The sequence below is a fragment of the Chiloscyllium plagiosum genome, chromosome 9 (genome assembly GCF_004010195.1).
Source record: "Chiloscyllium plagiosum isolate BGI_BamShark_2017 chromosome 9, ASM401019v2, whole genome shotgun sequence".
In the NCBI taxonomy this organism is placed as follows: domain Eukaryota; kingdom Metazoa; phylum Chordata; class Chondrichthyes; order Orectolobiformes; family Hemiscylliidae; genus Chiloscyllium; species Chiloscyllium plagiosum.
Window position 1 is genome coordinate 33,841,668 of NC_057718.1, and position 16,144 is coordinate 33,857,811.

The 16,144-nt window shown below is 40.9% G+C and overlaps 1 protein-coding gene and 1 long non-coding RNA gene across 4 annotated transcripts in view; one reads left to right on the plus strand and one right to left on the minus strand.

Moving 5' to 3' along the window:
- LOC122552759 (thyroid adenoma-associated protein homolog) overlaps positions 1 to 16,144 on the plus strand; it is a 381,744-nt gene that overhangs the window by 223,254 nt on the left and 142,346 nt on the right. For all 3 annotated transcript variants that reach the window (XM_043695687.1, XM_043695686.1, XM_043695688.1), the window contains one exon: positions 9,066 to 9,181. In XM_043695687.1, coding sequence (XP_043551622.1) covers positions 9,066 to 9,181 — 116 coding nt within the window. The remainder of the gene's footprint in view (positions 1 to 9,065; positions 9,182 to 16,144) is intronic.
- LOC122552760 overlaps positions 891 to 16,144 on the minus strand; it is a 92,416-nt gene continuing 77,162 nt past the window's right edge. Inside the window, exon 4 of the long non-coding RNA XR_006312482.1 lies at positions 891 to 1,146. This is a non-coding gene — a long non-coding RNA (uncharacterized LOC122552760). The remainder of the gene's footprint in view (positions 1,147 to 16,144) is intronic.

Below are 16,144 nucleotides of genomic sequence, written 5' to 3' on the forward strand. Positions count from 1 at the left end.
TTTTGAATGATGTTTTGAAACTCCTGCCATGCGAAAATGGGTTAGTGGACCAGTGCATTAAAAAAAGTTAAATAAAAGTTGTACTGTTGCCTTGTGATTGGTCCAGGTTAATTGGTCACACAAGGGACAGAAAAATCTAAAGGTCGAGAAGTTGCCAGCAGTGACCTTGCCCTTTCCTGTTGTGTTCTGCCAGCCGTAGATAATTTCAGAAGTCACACGACACCAGGTTATAGTCCAACAGGTTTTTTTTAAAATCACAAGCTTTTGGAGCGCTGCTTCTTCATCAGGACTTCACCTGACGAAGGAGCAGTGCTCTGAAAGCTTGTGATTTGAAATAAACCTGTTGGAGTATAACCTGGTGTTGAGTGACGTCTGACTTTGTCCACCTGTGTTACATCATGGCAACCATAAAAAGTGGTCAGGTATTGACTTTAGGGTTGTAAAGGTTATAGTATCTTTATGTTCATCTCAGTTCATTGTGGTCTTGATATCTTGCCATTACTCAATGATACTGCTATGGTGGTGGGTGAGTCATGGTTTGATGTTTTTGCGAGCAAAGGTCTTGGTCAGGGCATTGGGATAAGTCCCGGTCATGATTTGGTAGCTGAAATGTGGGGATGTTTTTCCCCGAGCACCTGTTTCTCAGTGAGTGCTAGTTGAGCTACCCAACCCCTCCCCTCCCTATCTCACCCCACCCCACCCTAAACCATTGCTCCATGTGCCACTTCAGAGAGCAATATATATAGTTGATCACATTGCTGAATCACATGTCAGCCAGAGCAAATACAGACAGCATATGTTCTTCACTAAACAGCATTAATGAACCAGTTATATTTTTATGACAATCAACAATGCTTACATTGTTTATTTTAGACTAGCTTTTAATTACAGATTTTATTGAATTTATGTTTCTCCATCTGCTATATCAGGATTCAAACCCATGTCTCCAGAACATTAGACTTGGTCTCAGAATCACTTGTCCAGTGACTTTACTGCTGCATCATCACTTCTCCTTAAATGTATATCGGTACAATGTTTGCTTCATAATAATTCTTGCCACTTCTACATTCTTCTACCGCAGACTTCTGAAATCTCATTTGCTTGCTCCCAGTGGCCAGTTGAAGCCAAATATAATCCATTGTTCAACTGAAAGAGGAAAAAAAATAATGTATTCACCGAAGTTTGTGCCTGTTATTTGTTTGATTGGATAGATTTAAAACGTTAGTGAAACACCTTCATGACAGTCAATTGTACATCCCCATTCTTGTGTGTATATATTGCATATGGTGCTATCACTGTTGTCTTCCTGAAACATGGAGTACGCACATGCATGTTGGTTACTTTGTTATGGTCACATGCAGTTCCTTTCTCATATGGGGGGAGGGGGGGGGGGGAATTTGTAGTTTTGTCAAAAGCAAACTTCAAGAAGCTTCCCTAAGCTGTTGGCAGGGTTGGAGGATTTGAGTTACAGGAAGAGGTTGAAGAGGCTGGGGCTGTTTTCCCTGGAGCATGGGAGGCTGAGGGATGACCTTATAGAGGTATATAAAATGATGAGGGGCATGGATAGGATAAACAGACAAAGTCTTTTCCCTGGGGTGGGGGAGTCTAAAACTAGTGGACGTAGGTTTAGGGTGAGAGGGGAAAGACACAAAAGAGAACTAAGGAGCGACTTTTTCATACAGTGGGTGGTACATGTATGGAATGAGCTGCCAGAGGAAGTGGTGGAGGCTGGTACAATTGAGACATTTAAAAGGCATCTGGATGGGTATATGAATAGGAAGGATTTGGAGGGACATGGGCCAAGTGCTGGCTGATGGGACTCGATTGGGTTGGGATATCTGGTCGGCATGGACAAATTGAACCGAAAGGTCTGTTTCTGTGCTGTACACCTCTATGACTCTATGACTGTATAATGAAAAGTGATTATTCCTCCTTTACCCAGGATCATGGAGAGCCAGTTGTAGTTCAATTACCAACCAATCCATATGATTTTCTCCTGTGATCGGGTTACAGTTAGTATAAATCTTTATGATCATTTGAATTTTGGCATTTTTATATTTGTCCTGGTGAGTGCATAATGAAAAGCTTTTCAGCAATATTTTTGTTTTTTCTCATAGCAATATGTAATTTGTGAATAAGAGTAAACAAAATTGAATAAAAGCTGAGACATAACACTGGCTACTTTCTATATACAAGTTAATGAGGTTTTGCTCTTTGGAGGGTTTCACATCTCAGACTGAACCCATTCTTGCTCGATGTCTGCACAAATGCATTTTTTGACAGAAGTAACCAGGTAGGATCCTCATTCCTATCTGGCCTGAATAAATAACTATAATGGCTCTTAAGCTGCCCAGGCTGAAATTCATTAATTTAGCACAAAAGAGAGCTCCAAACTCATATTGACCAAAGTTTGTTTAAGCCAGGGTTTTGTTTTAATGTGATACATGTTTTAATGGTGGACTTTTAACCAAAATGATAAGGATATAGATTCTGCACAAAGAAACGTCTGCAAATCTTTTCAGTTGTTTGCCATTTTGGGTCATGTTCAAAACCCACATACATAGTTACCTCATCTTCTACCTCTGAAATGCAGTACTGTTACAAAAACCACTGTACAAAATGGTCAAATATACTGTACATACATAAGTAACATTTGTACTCTATCAAGTTGGTAAGATGAGAAGCAAATTTAGAATTACTGAATTATGAACCATAATATCACTTTTTTTTAGAAATGGAAGATGTGATCTCAATGTTGGTTATGCTTTCATTCACTAACTAAAGGCCAAAATTGAATTGGAGGCATCATATTAAGACAGAAAAACAATTAAAGCAGATTAAATTTTTTGAAGAAGGAAGGAATCTCTATCTGTGTTTTGCAAAATGGTATGCTTTCAATTTTATACTACAATTTGAAATATACCACACAGTCAATTAGTCTACATTAATAAGAATGATGCATCTAATATTGTCTTTCCTTTATAGTGGACACCTTTCCTCTAAGTATTCTTATGACATAGTTTAACATTCTCTAATAAAAAAGAATTGCATTTGTATAGCAATTCTTAAGACCACTGGTAAGTCAAAGCACTTTACAGTCAATGAAATTCTTATGAAGTGTAGCTGCTGTTGTAGAAAATACTTTGCAACGTTTTGCTTGGTTAAGAAATAGGAAAAGATTAGTGCACTTGTTTTCCTTTTGTCTATAATAACATTGTGGAGCAGTTTTAGTGAACTGATTGACCGTCTGCCAAGGATAGAAGCCTAAATAACAGTACTTTACATGTAAATTGAGCTAATTTTAACACAAAACAAAGTGTTTAGTTAGTCAGTTACACCATTTATTAGATAAGAATTGTGCATTTGCTGAAATGTGACAATACAAGGAAATTGTGAGAGTTGGCATCTGTAATCTGCTTGATTTTTTTTAAAAAAATGGTATTTAACATATTTGATTCATAACATGGGAGGTGGTGGCCTCGTGGTAATTTCATTGAACTAGTAATCCAGCGTACTTTGAGTTGCAAGTGACTCTTGGACACCCCTAGTAAGAGCTTGTTATATCAATATCCATTCAGCTTGTTAAGGACTGACCAAGGAGGTTCTCAGTGATTTGCTGGCCTTGATGTTGATGTGAAGCCCTACCTTGCTGGAAACTGCAAGTTAGACTGAGGTCAGCCAAAATTAACCATTTTTTCCTGCCATGATGTGGAGATGCTGGTGTTGAACTGGGGTGGACAAAATCAGAAGGCACACAACACCAGTTTTAGTCCAACAGGTTGATTTAAAATCACAAGCTTTCGGAGCACTGCTCCTTCATCAGGTGGCATGGAGGGAGATGCACAAGCCCAGAATATATAGGTGGATATATATTCTGTTCCTGTGCACTTCCTTCCACTCTACATGACAAAGGAGCAGCGGTCCGAAAGCTTGTGATTATAAATAAACTTGTTGGACTATGATGCTGGAGCATATTACTGCAGATGCTGGAATCTGTACTGAAAACAAAATATGCTGGCACTCACAGCGGATCAGACAACACCCATGGAAAGACAGCAAGCTAATGTTTCAGGTCTAGATGTCTCTATAAGAATTGAAGTAAAGTGTGGAGGGTACAGCATTTATGCTTTGGTTTGGGGCAGGGAGGAGCTGGGGATGGTGGCGTTGGGTGCCAGTGAAGAAAAGATATATTGAAAGTTCAGAATGAGTGGTCTGATTGTGAGAATGTCAGAACAATGGCGTGTCTCCTGCCACACTTGAAAGGACAGTAACTGGGATGAGGGAAGGGGTGGACATGATAACAAGCTGAAAGAAATGTTCACAATTTAAAGGTGTTGAACTCCATATTAAGCCCAGAAGGCTGTAAAGTACCGAGTCTGAAGATAAGAGGTTGTTCCTCCAGTTTGTGCTGGGATTCACTGGAACTCTGCAGCATGCCGAAGACAGACATGTGGGCATGTGAACAGAATGCTGTGTTAAAATAACCAGCAACGAGAAGGTCAGGGTCCTGCTTGCGCACCGATGGAAGTGTTCAGCAAAGCAGTCACCCAGTCTGTGTTTGGTTTCTCCAGTGTAGAGTAGGCCATATTGGGTGCAGCGAATACAATCCACACGATTGGAGGAGATCCAGGTGAAATACTGCTTCATCTGGAAAGTCTGTTTAGGCACTTGGATGGTGAGCAGGGAAGAGGTGAAAGGGCAGGTATTGCATTTCTGTGGTTAAATGGGAAGGTGCCATGGAGAGGGGAGTTGGTGTTGGTTGTGGAATGGACTAGGATGTCCTTGGAGTGATCACTAGGAGTGATCCCTGCGAAATGCAGACTGGGGGGAGTAAGGGTTGGATGTGATTGGTTCTGACCTTCTGTTGGAGTTGTCTGAAATGGCAGAGAATGATCCTTTGAATGTGGAGGCTGGTGGGATGAAAAATGAAGACGAGGGGGACCCAATCACCCTGTTGAGAGTGATGGGAAGAACAAGAGCAGAAGCACAGATGGTAGCTTGGTTGTGGTTGAGGGCCCTATCAAAGTGGGTGGGAATGTTGTTATGCCCCCATCCCACTTACTGTCCTTTCATATCTGGCAGAAGACAAACCACAGTTCTGCCATTCTCACATTCCAATAATTTAATCCGAATTATAAACATCTTTTATTCACCGGCACCCTACACCCACTATTCCCAGCAGCACGCAACCTCCCCTCCACCCAAAAAAAGAAACATTACAGCATTAATGCTGTCCCCTCCATACTTTTGTTCAGCTCTCATGAGAAGTCATCTCCGTGGATGCTGTCTGACCCGTGATATCCAGCATTTTTTGTTTTGTATTGGACTATAACCTGGTGATGTGTGACTTCTGACTTTTTCTACCAATTGAGAAGGCAAGTAATCAGGTAGGTAAAAACAATGACTGCAGATGCTGGAAACCAGATTCTGGATTAGTGGTCTGGAAGAGCACAGCAGTTCAGGCAGCATCCCAGGGGCAGTAAATCGACGTTTCGGGCAAAAGCCCTTCATCAGGAATACAGGCAAGTAATCAGACTGGTGGCGAGTTAAGGGCCCTAATTGACAAGTCCCTGATGGACCTTCTCACTTAGCACTTAATTATTCAGGGTGAATTTCTCTTTGGGCCCAACTGACCAAATTATTTACAGTTCCAGCCAACTCTAGGCAGGAGAAAATTGCATTCCATGACACTATGATCATTTGTCATAAAAGCTCATCTGGTTTACTAATGCCATATAGGGAAGGAAATATGTTCTTCTTACACCTTCTAATCTATATGTTTAATGATTTAAATGTTAGTCAAGCCACAGCAAATATCTCCTAATTCCAATTAGGAGGCAGACAGGACCATGGCTTAACATCCCATCTAAATGTTTGAAACAGATAAAATGCAGCACTTCCTTAGTAATGCATTGGGTACCAAGCCTAAATTACATATTCAGAGCACATAATATTCTGATTCAGAAGTGACAATACGAGCCCTAAGCCAAAGCTGATGTGTGGGACCCATGCACCATTTCAGTTAGAGTCATAGAGTTATAGAGATGTACAGCATGGAAACAGACCCTGCGGTCTAACCAATCCATGCCAACCAGATATCCCAACTCAATCTAGTCCCACCTGCCCTCCAAACCCTTCCTATTTATATACCCATCAAATGCCTTTTAAACGTTGCAATTGTACCAGCCTCCACCACTTCCTCTGGCAGCTCATTCCATACATGCACCACTCTCTGCGTGAAAAAGTTGCCCCTTAGGTCTCTTTTATATTTTTCCCCTCTCACGCTAAACCTATGCCCTCTAGTTCTGGACTCCCAACAGTGGCCGAACCAATGTCCTGTACAGCTGCAACATGACCTCCCAACTCCAGTACTCAATACTCTGACCAATAAAGGAAAGCATACCAAACGCCTTCTTCACTATCCTATCTACCTGCGACTCCACTTTCCAGGAGCTATGAACCTGCACTCCAAGGTCTCTTTGCTCAGCAACATTCCCTGGGACCTTACCAGTAAGTGTATAAGCCCTACTAAGATTTGCTTTCCCAAAATGCAGCACCTCGCCTTTATCTGAATTAAACTCCATCTGCCACTTCTCGGCCCATTGGCCCAGCTGGTCCAGATCCTGTTGTAATCTGTGTTCCTGGATCTTCTAATTCTAAATGTTTGAGCCAGCTTTTTGTGATTCTGGATTGGGTTTTGAAACTGCTCTGGAAATATTTTGATGGGCTGGCAAACAAATGGGATTGAGTTTTTTGGGATTTTCGTTGCATTCCTGTAACCTTGATGGGTTAAACTATAACAGGTTACTGCATTTGGAAGATGTTTCAATAAAACGGACTAGATTTTATGATCAGCAATAAAACAACTGTGTTTGTGGTTGACATCAAAGAAAGCTGCCAACAGACGAAGCAATCTTTTGTGGCATGTCTTCCCCTATCCTGTTGTAGTTTTAAATCTGGTGCCAAATCAAGGGGACTTCCAGGCATCTAGCATAATGTTTTGATACCTTGACTATGTGTCAAGGATAGAGGCCAGTCAGTTCACCAACATGGCATTACAGGGTCCTATTGGAGTCATAGGCAAGCTGGATCAGCAGCCAATCAAACTGCAAAACAAAATTTAAAATACTGAAAGCCTTCATTTTTTTATTTTTAAGTCTAAAAATTTAATATTATTAAATGGTTCAAATAATTATAAGTGAAAACAACATTTTAAAACTATGCAGATTTTTAATATTGGTATTGAGGTTCTACAAATGTAAAATTAACTTTCACGGTGACTGAGAGGCTTTTAGTATAAATTATGAAGTTAGTACACTGTTTAAAAACATAGATACCCCTCAGTCAATGAATGAAACTTTTTACAAGGGTTTCACACCAAGACCAGCAACATAAAAGGAAATGTTTTCCCAATTCACTGCTTTTGGCTGATGGTATTAAAGCACAGCCTTCGGAGGAAGATTGAATCGCTGACAGCAACTTCTAGTATTCTGTTATTCTGCTTCTGAGCAAATTCCAAAAGTGGCTGTCAACTTCAGTGAAGCATTAATGGAAAACACCACCAGTTTCTCTGCCATTACCACTGCAATGTCTGGGCTATTATGGCTACCAGATATAACTAATGTTATCAGCTTTACATTTGACCTCAGATGACTTGCAGTAGATAAATGCCAAATATTTCACTTGTATAAAACTGTTATATTTACGATCTTTGTCAAATCAGTTATTTAATTGTCCACCACCATTCAGGACAGCAAATGATTGATCTGAGTCGATCATTGTGGAATTGCCTAGGATTGTATGCTTTCTGATGCTGCCGTTTAATGTACACACTGTTCCAATCGTGTTGTACCTTCACAAGATTGGCATCTTTATTTTGGGTATACAAGTGGTGATGTTTCCATTTACCTTCTGTTTTTGTCTTTCAAAATGAGAGTGGTCATGGGTTTGAAAGGTTCTGTCTAAGGATTCTTTTAAAATTTCTGCAGTGCATCTTGTAGATGGCACGCACTGTTGCTACTGACATTGGTAGTGGAGGGAATGAATGTGTGGAAATGAAGCCAGTTAAGTGAGCTAATTTGCCCACGATGATGTAAAGTTTCTTAAGTGCTATTAGAGCTGCACTCATTCAGGCAAGTGAGAAATATTCCATTACCCTCTTGATTTAGGCCTTGTAGATAATAAGACAAGCACTGGAGACTCAGGAGGTGAGATGATTGTTGAAGGAGTTTTAGCTTCTAACCTGCTGTTGTAGCTATAATACTTATATGACTTCTCCAGTTCAGCTTCTGGTCAGTGTGCTAATGTCCAGGCTGTTTACTTTAAACAGGGTTTTCCCTCGTGTTGGTTATTGCAGCACCTGTTGCAAGCCAAGTGTGACAGATTGTCCTTCAAACCTCTGTTAACTTGGGCAGACGTAGTGTTAGCAAGTCATGCTTGATGGGCATTGACATCATTCTGACGAGTACATTCTGCACCCTTGCTAGTATCAGTGTTATTTTCAAATGATATTCAATGTTTCCTTCAAGTAATATTGAGTGTGAAGATGTAATCAGTAGGAGATATCCAACTGGCAGAATCTTTGCAGAGTTGACTGGATGAATTTTGCTTTTGTTGTATCAGATGCCAAAGTTGAAGCCAGCTGTTATATCCAATTTTATTCATATTAGACTCTTGCTTGCATTTGGATACAATTGAGGGACTTCTAGACCATATCAGTTAAAAGTCGCCTATTTATAACTCTAGGTTCATAACAAGTTGGCCACTCCAGGTAAGATTGGCAGATTTCTCTCCCTGAAGGAGGTTCACAGGGATATTGCTTTCAAAGTTAATACGTTTAAATTAAAGACCATCATAGTACATTAACCCTCTGTGGATTTCATTACAAATTGTAATCACCTTTAGCTTGTAAACCACACGCACTTTTGTGTGTCTTTCAAGTTAATTTTGAGAAAATGCTGAAGAGTTGTCACATACCTGTCAGCTGCCAAGGTTAGAATTTTATTAAATTAAGCATATGCTGTCAGTGGAGCCAATAACTTGTTGTTTTGCTTTCATTTATTCAGGCACTTCATTTACTGCGATCTTTCTTTGACACAAAACAAAGGATGAATTCAAGCCTTCCCAAAGAGTTGCATGACATCATAGGTTGCACCAGGGCCAAAATATGGTTGGCAACTCAGTAAGTTTGAATTTTATTCCAAGTCAGTACTAAATTAGGAGTAATTTATTCAGTTTTTTTAAAGTCAATATATTTAAATTTTCCTGTTAAAATTTAAAGATGGTTGTGTTTTTTTTGTGAATTCTCACATCTGTCCAAGTGTTGGCAGATTTAATGGTACAATTTATTTTTTCCTTTCATGGCTTTTATCCAATTGCCATGGTTTACACCCAGAATGGAAAGCCATTTCTTTAGATCTTTAGTTTTGTGAAGTTCTTGGCAAAACTGCCCGCAAATTATTTCACTATTAAGGTAAAATAACAAGTGTTCAATCTCTGCCAATAAACATTGGAAGTAATTTTTACAATCTTGATTCTTCATTTTCTACTTCTATACTAACAACAACTTGCATTTATATAGCAAAATGAATGTAGTAAAACCTCCCATGACAGTTTGCAGGAACAATTATCAAACAAACTTTGCTGAGCTACTTGAGGTGTTGAGATAAGTAAGCAACAGCTTGTTCAACAGCTAGGCTTTAAAGGAGGAGAATGAACTATGGAAACAGATTCAGGGAGAAAATTCCAGGGCTTAGATTCTAAGCAGTTGCTGATAGCCTGGCTGCCATTGATGGAGTTAAAGAAAATTAGGAGTGTGCAAGAGGCCAGAATTGAAAGTCACAGATATCTCAGAGGGTTGTATACCTTAAGGAAGTTAAATAAATAGGGATAGGCAATGCAAAAGAGGGATTTTGAAAACAAGGAAGAGAATTTCAAAATTGAGATGGGAGCTACTTGAAGACCACAAGACATGGGCGAAATGGCATATTTCGACTCCTGTCGAGTCTGTTCTGTCATTCAGTGCGATCATGGCTGACATGATGATCCTCAACTCTACTTTCTTTCCTATTCCCCATAACCCTTGATTCCTGTACTGATTTTAAAAAAAGTCTGACTCAGCCTTGGATATCCTTTATAACCCAGCTCCAACAGCTCTGCAGTAAAAGATTCCCCAGATGTCTGAGAGAATAAACACTGCCTCATCTGTTTTAAATGGGTGATTCTTAATTCTGAGATTATATCCTCTGGACTCTCTCAAGGGGAAATAACATCTACCCTATCAAGCTCCCTAAGAATTTTTTGTTTTTCTTCTAACCTCCAATTAGTACCGGCCGAACCGACTCAGTTTCTTTTCGGAAGCATATTCACTGTAGGTTAGTGAGCACAGATAGTGTGTAAAAGAGGCTTGGCGCAAGGTATGGTAATAGAGATTTGGACAACGTTAAATGTACAGAAGATGCAATTGGGAGGCCAGGCATAAGAATGTTGCAATAGTGTCGAGAGAATGAAAGGCACAGATGAGGGTTTGAACAACCAATTAGTTACGGCAAGCAACACAAGTAGTCAATAATGTTTAAATATAAAAATTGTTTAATATTTTAAAACCAAGTACAGTTTTTTAATCCATCCACACTTTTAAAAAAAAACTAAAAACAATTTTCTTGAGAAAAATCTGTTTAAAAATAAGTACCTTAAAAGAAAAGTTTTTCTGAGTGAGATAATTGGAATATAATTATGCAAAAAGTTCACATTTGGCTCAGCTAAACTTAAATTATTGCTGCATGTTATTGTTTGATTTTGACCCTAATAACAAGCAACTTAATTTTCCAAAGGGGTGATTTGCTGATTTTTCACAGCATACATCTTTTCACCACATTTAAATTGGATTTTACTACATTTTACTGTTTACATTATGTATCTTTTTATAGTCCCTTCTATTACGCAGGTGTGTACTTTTTTTCTAGCTAGTCAATGCCAATGCTTTCATTTACATTGTTAACCTAATTTTTGGCTTATGCCAAGATACTGTGATCTCCATGTTTTTGTTGATGGGACAAGTGAAGTGAGCATAAGTCAAGTGCAAAAAGGAATTTGTTAAAAGGATTCAGTCCTTTTAAAATTCTGAAAATTACAAATACAGAATTCCTATAATAGTGGTTTCAGGATTTGATGCAAGTCTGAATCTAGGAAGATTCTGATAATACGTGTAACAACAATAAAATACTATCAATTGTGGAAGAGTCTCAGTCACATGATTACCCAGTCATCGAACAGTTACACACGAATGACTGTAGAAAACCAGTGCAACGAGCGAACATCTCAAATGCATCCTGAATACAACACAAGGGCAAAAGACTGCATTCCAGCATAGTACACTATAACTTGTCACTGCAAGTACATGGAGTCATAGAGATGTACAGCACGGAAACAGACCCTTCGGTCCAACCCGTCCATACCGACCAGATATCTCAACCCAATCTAGTCCCACCTGCCAGCACCCGGCCCATATCCCTCCAAACCTTTCCTATTCATATACCCATCCAAATACCTCTTAAATGTTGCAATTGTATCTGCCTCCACCACTTCCTCTGGGAGCTCATTCCATACCCGTACCACCTTTTGTGAAAAAGTTGCTCCTTAGGTCTCTTTTATATCTTTCCCCTCTCACCCTAAACCTATGTTCTCTCGTTCTGGACTCCCCGACCCCAGGGAAAAGACTTTGCCTATTTACTCTATCCATGCCCCTCATAATTTTATAAACCTCTATAAGATCACCCCTCAGCCCCTGATGCTCCAGCGAAAACAGCCCCAGCCTGTTCAGCCTCTCCCAAATCCTCCAACCCTGGCAACATCCTTGTAAACCTTTTCTGAACCCTTTCAAGTTTCACAACATCTTTCCAATAGGAAGGAGACCAGAATTGCACGCAATATTCCAACAGTGGCCTAACTAATGTCCTGTACAGCCGCAACATGACGTCCCAACTACTATACTCAATACTCTGATCAATAAAAGAAAGCATAGCAAACGCCGCCTTCATTATCCTGTCTACCTGCGACTTTTCTTTCAAGGAGCTATGAACCTGCACTCCAAGGCCACAAAATGCAGCACCTTGCATTTATCTGAATTAAACTCCATCTGCCACTTCTCAGCCCATTGGCCCATCTGGTCAAGATCCTGTTGTAATGTGAGGTAACCTCTTCTTTACACCTCTAATTTTGGTGTCATCTGCAAATTTACTAACTGTACCGCTTATGCTCGCATCCAAATCATTTATGTAAATGACAAAAAGTAGAGGACCCAGCACCGATCCTTGTGGCACTCCACTGGTCACAAGCCTCCAGTCTGAAAAACAACCCTTCACCGCCATTCTCTGTCTTCTACCTTTGAGCCAGTTCTGTATCCAAATGGCTAGTTCTTCCTGTATTCCATGAGATCTAACCTTGCTGATCAGTCTCCCATGGGGAACCTTGTTGAACGCCTTACTGAAGTCCATATAGATCACATCTACCGCTCTGCTCTCATCAATCCTCTTTGTTACTTCTTCAAAAAACTCAATCAAGTTTGAGAGACATGATTTCCCACACACAAAGCCATGTTGACTATCCATAATCAGTCTTTGCCTTTCCAAATACATGTCCATCCTGTCCCTCAGGATTTCCTCCAACAACTTGCCCACCATTGAGGTCAGGCTCACTGATCTATAGTTCCCTGGCTTGTCCTTACCACCCTTCTTAAACAGTGGCACCATGTTAGCCAACCTCCAGTCTTCCGGCACCTCACCTGTGACTATCGATGATACAAATATCTCAGCAAGAGGCCCAGCAATCACTTCTCTAGCTTCCCACAGAGTTCTTGGGTACACCTGATCAGGTCCTGGGGGTTTATCCACTTTTACCCATTCCAAGACATCCAGCACTTTCTCCTCTGTAACCTGGACATTTTGCAAGATGTCACCATCTATCTCCCTACAGTCTATATCTTCCATGTCCTTTTCCACAGCAAATACTGATGCAAAATACTCATTTAGTATCTCCCCCATTTTCTGCGGCTCCACACAAAGGCCGTCTTGCTGATCTTTGAGGGGCCCTATTCTCTGCCTAGGTACCGTTATGTCATTAATGTATTTGTAAAAACCCTTTGGAATCTCCTTAATTCTATTTGCAAAGCTGTTTCATGTCCCTTTTTTGCCCTCCTGATTTCCCTCATAAGTATACTCCTACTTCCTTTATACTCTTCTAAGGATTCACTCGATCTATCATGCCCATACCTTACATATGCTTCCTTCTTTTTCTTAACCAAACCCTCAATTTCTTTAGTCATCCAACATTCCCTATATCTACCAGCCTTTCCTTTCACCCTAACAGGAATATACTTTGTCTGGATTCTCATTATCTCATTTCAGAAGGCTTCCCATTTTCCAGCCGTCTCTTTACCTGTGAACATCTGCCCCCCAATCAGCTTTCGAAAGTTCTTGTCTAATACCATCAAAATTGGTCTTTTTCCAGTTTAGAACTTCAACTTTTAGATCTGGTCTATCCTTTTCCATCACTATTTTAATTATGGTCGCTGGTCCCAAAGTGCTCCCCCACTGACACCTCAGTCACCTGCCCTGCCTTATTTCCCAAGAGTAGGTCAAGTTTTGCACCTTCTCTAGTAGGTGCATCCACATACTGAATCAGAAAAGTTTCTTGTACATACTTAACAAATTCCTCTCCATCTAAACCCTTAACACTATAGCAGTCTCAGCCCATGTTTGGCAAGTTAAAATCCCCTTCCATAACCACCCTATTATTCTTACAGATAGCTGAAATCTCCTTACAAGTTTGTTTCTCAATTTCTCTCTGACTGTTAGGGGGTGTCTAATACAATCCCAATAAGGTGATCATCCCTTTCTTATTTCTCAGTACCACCTAAAATAACTTCCCTGGATGTATTTCCGCGAATATCCTCCCTCAATACAGCTGTACTGTTATCCCTTATCAAAAATGCCACTCCCCCTCCTCTCTCGCCTCCCTTTCTATCCTTCTTGTAGCATTTGTATCCTGGAACATTAAGCTGCCAGTCCTGTCCATTCCTGAGCCATGTTTCTGTAATTGCTATGATATCCCAGTCCCATGTTCCTAACCGTGCTCTGAGTTCATCTGCTTTCCTGGTTAGGCCTCGTGTATTGAAGTAAATGCAGTTTAATTTATTAGTCCTCCCTTGTCCCTGCTTGCCCTGACTGTTTGACTCGCTTCTATTCTCAACTGTACCAGTCTCAGATTGATCTCTTTCCCCACTATCTCCCTGGGTCCCAAACCCCCCCCCCCCCCCCCCCACACCACCTTACTAGTTTAAATCCTCCCGAGCAGCTCTTAACAAATTTCCCTGCCAGTATATTGTTCCCTTTCCAATTTAGGTGCAATCCATTCTTCTTGTACGGGTCACTTCTACCCTAAAAGAGATTCCAATGATCCAAAAATGTGAATCCTTCTCCCATACACCAGTTCCTCAGCCATGCATTCATCTGCTCTATCTTCCTATTCCCGCCCTCACTAGCTCGTAGCACCGGGAGTAATCCAGACATTACTACTCTCGAGGACCTCCTTTTTAAATTTCTGCCTAGCTCTCTCTAATCTCCCTTCAGAATCTCAACCTTTTCCCTTCCTGTGTCGTTGGTTCCAATGTGGACAATAACCTCTTGCTGGCCCCTCTCCCCCATGAGATCATTCTGCACCCTCTCTGAGACATCCTTGATCCTGGCACCAGGGAAGCAACACACCATTCTGATTTTAAACTGCTGGCCACAGAAATGTCTGTCTGTACCTCCTGACTACAGAATCCCGTAACACAATTGATCTCTCGGAAGCTGACTTACCCCTCGTTGCATTCAAGCCAGTCTCAATTCCAGAAACTTGGCTGTTCGTGCGATGTTCCCCTGAGAATCCATCACCCCCTACATTTTCCAAAACAGCATACCTGTTTGAAATGGGTATATCCACAAAAGACTCCTGCACTGGTGCCTACCTCTCTTACCTTTCCTGGAGTTAACCCATCTATGTGACTGTATCGGAGACTTTCCCCTCTTCCTATAACTGCCATCCATCACATACTGTTGCTGTTGGAAACTCCTCATCGCTTCTATCTGTCTCTCCAACCGATCCATTTGATCTGATAAGATTTGCATCCAACAGTATTTATGGCAGATATAATCCGCAGTAACCCTTAAACTCTCTTTAAACTCCCACATCTGACAAGAAGTACACGTCACTGTACTAAAGGCCAGTTTTGCTCTTTCATAATCTACAGACCCAGAAAATAACTCTATTCCTCTACAAAACACTGCCCCAGATTAAATTAATAGTTATGGCTTATATTTTAAGTTTAATCAAGAGACATATTTCCAAAAACATATAATCAAGATAGAACCCACTCTGATCACTACTGCCGCCTTTCTGTTGGACACACTTAAAACAACAACCAAAATGGACCCGTTGGTTCTGGCAGCAGACACAGAGGAGTTCATCAGACGAATGAGACTCCGGGAATTCTTTCAAGGTGCCGGCAGTGATCCCACTGAGCCCATTGGTGAACTAGAACAGTCATCACAGGGATCTGTAGAGGAGCGACCAAAGAAGGTGTCAACATGGACCCCACCGGAGGGCCGCTGCCCTGGGCTTGACATGTATGCTCAAACTGTCAGGAAATATATAAATGCCAGATTCATCAGCCGTACCCATAAGGTAGAGCAAAACATCACCCGTTCCCAATGCAATGCCATCCAGGCTCTCAAAATCAATCACAACATTGTCATCAAACCAGCAGATAAAGGAGGAGCCATTGTCATTCAGAATAGAACAGATTACGGCAAGGAAGTGTACCGACAACTGAACAACCAGGAACAACTACAAGCAACTACCAGCTGATCCGACCAAAGAACACACCCGAGAATCAAACACACTGATCAGAACTTTGGATCCAGTCCTTCAGAGTTCCCTACGCGCCTTCATCCCACGTACTTCTCGTGTAGGTGACTTCTACTGCCTTCCAAAGGTACACAAAGCCAACACACCGGGACGTCCCATCGTGTCGGGCAATGGGACCCTATGTGAGAATCTCTCTCGCTATGTGAAAGGCATCTTGAAACCTATTGTACAGGGGATC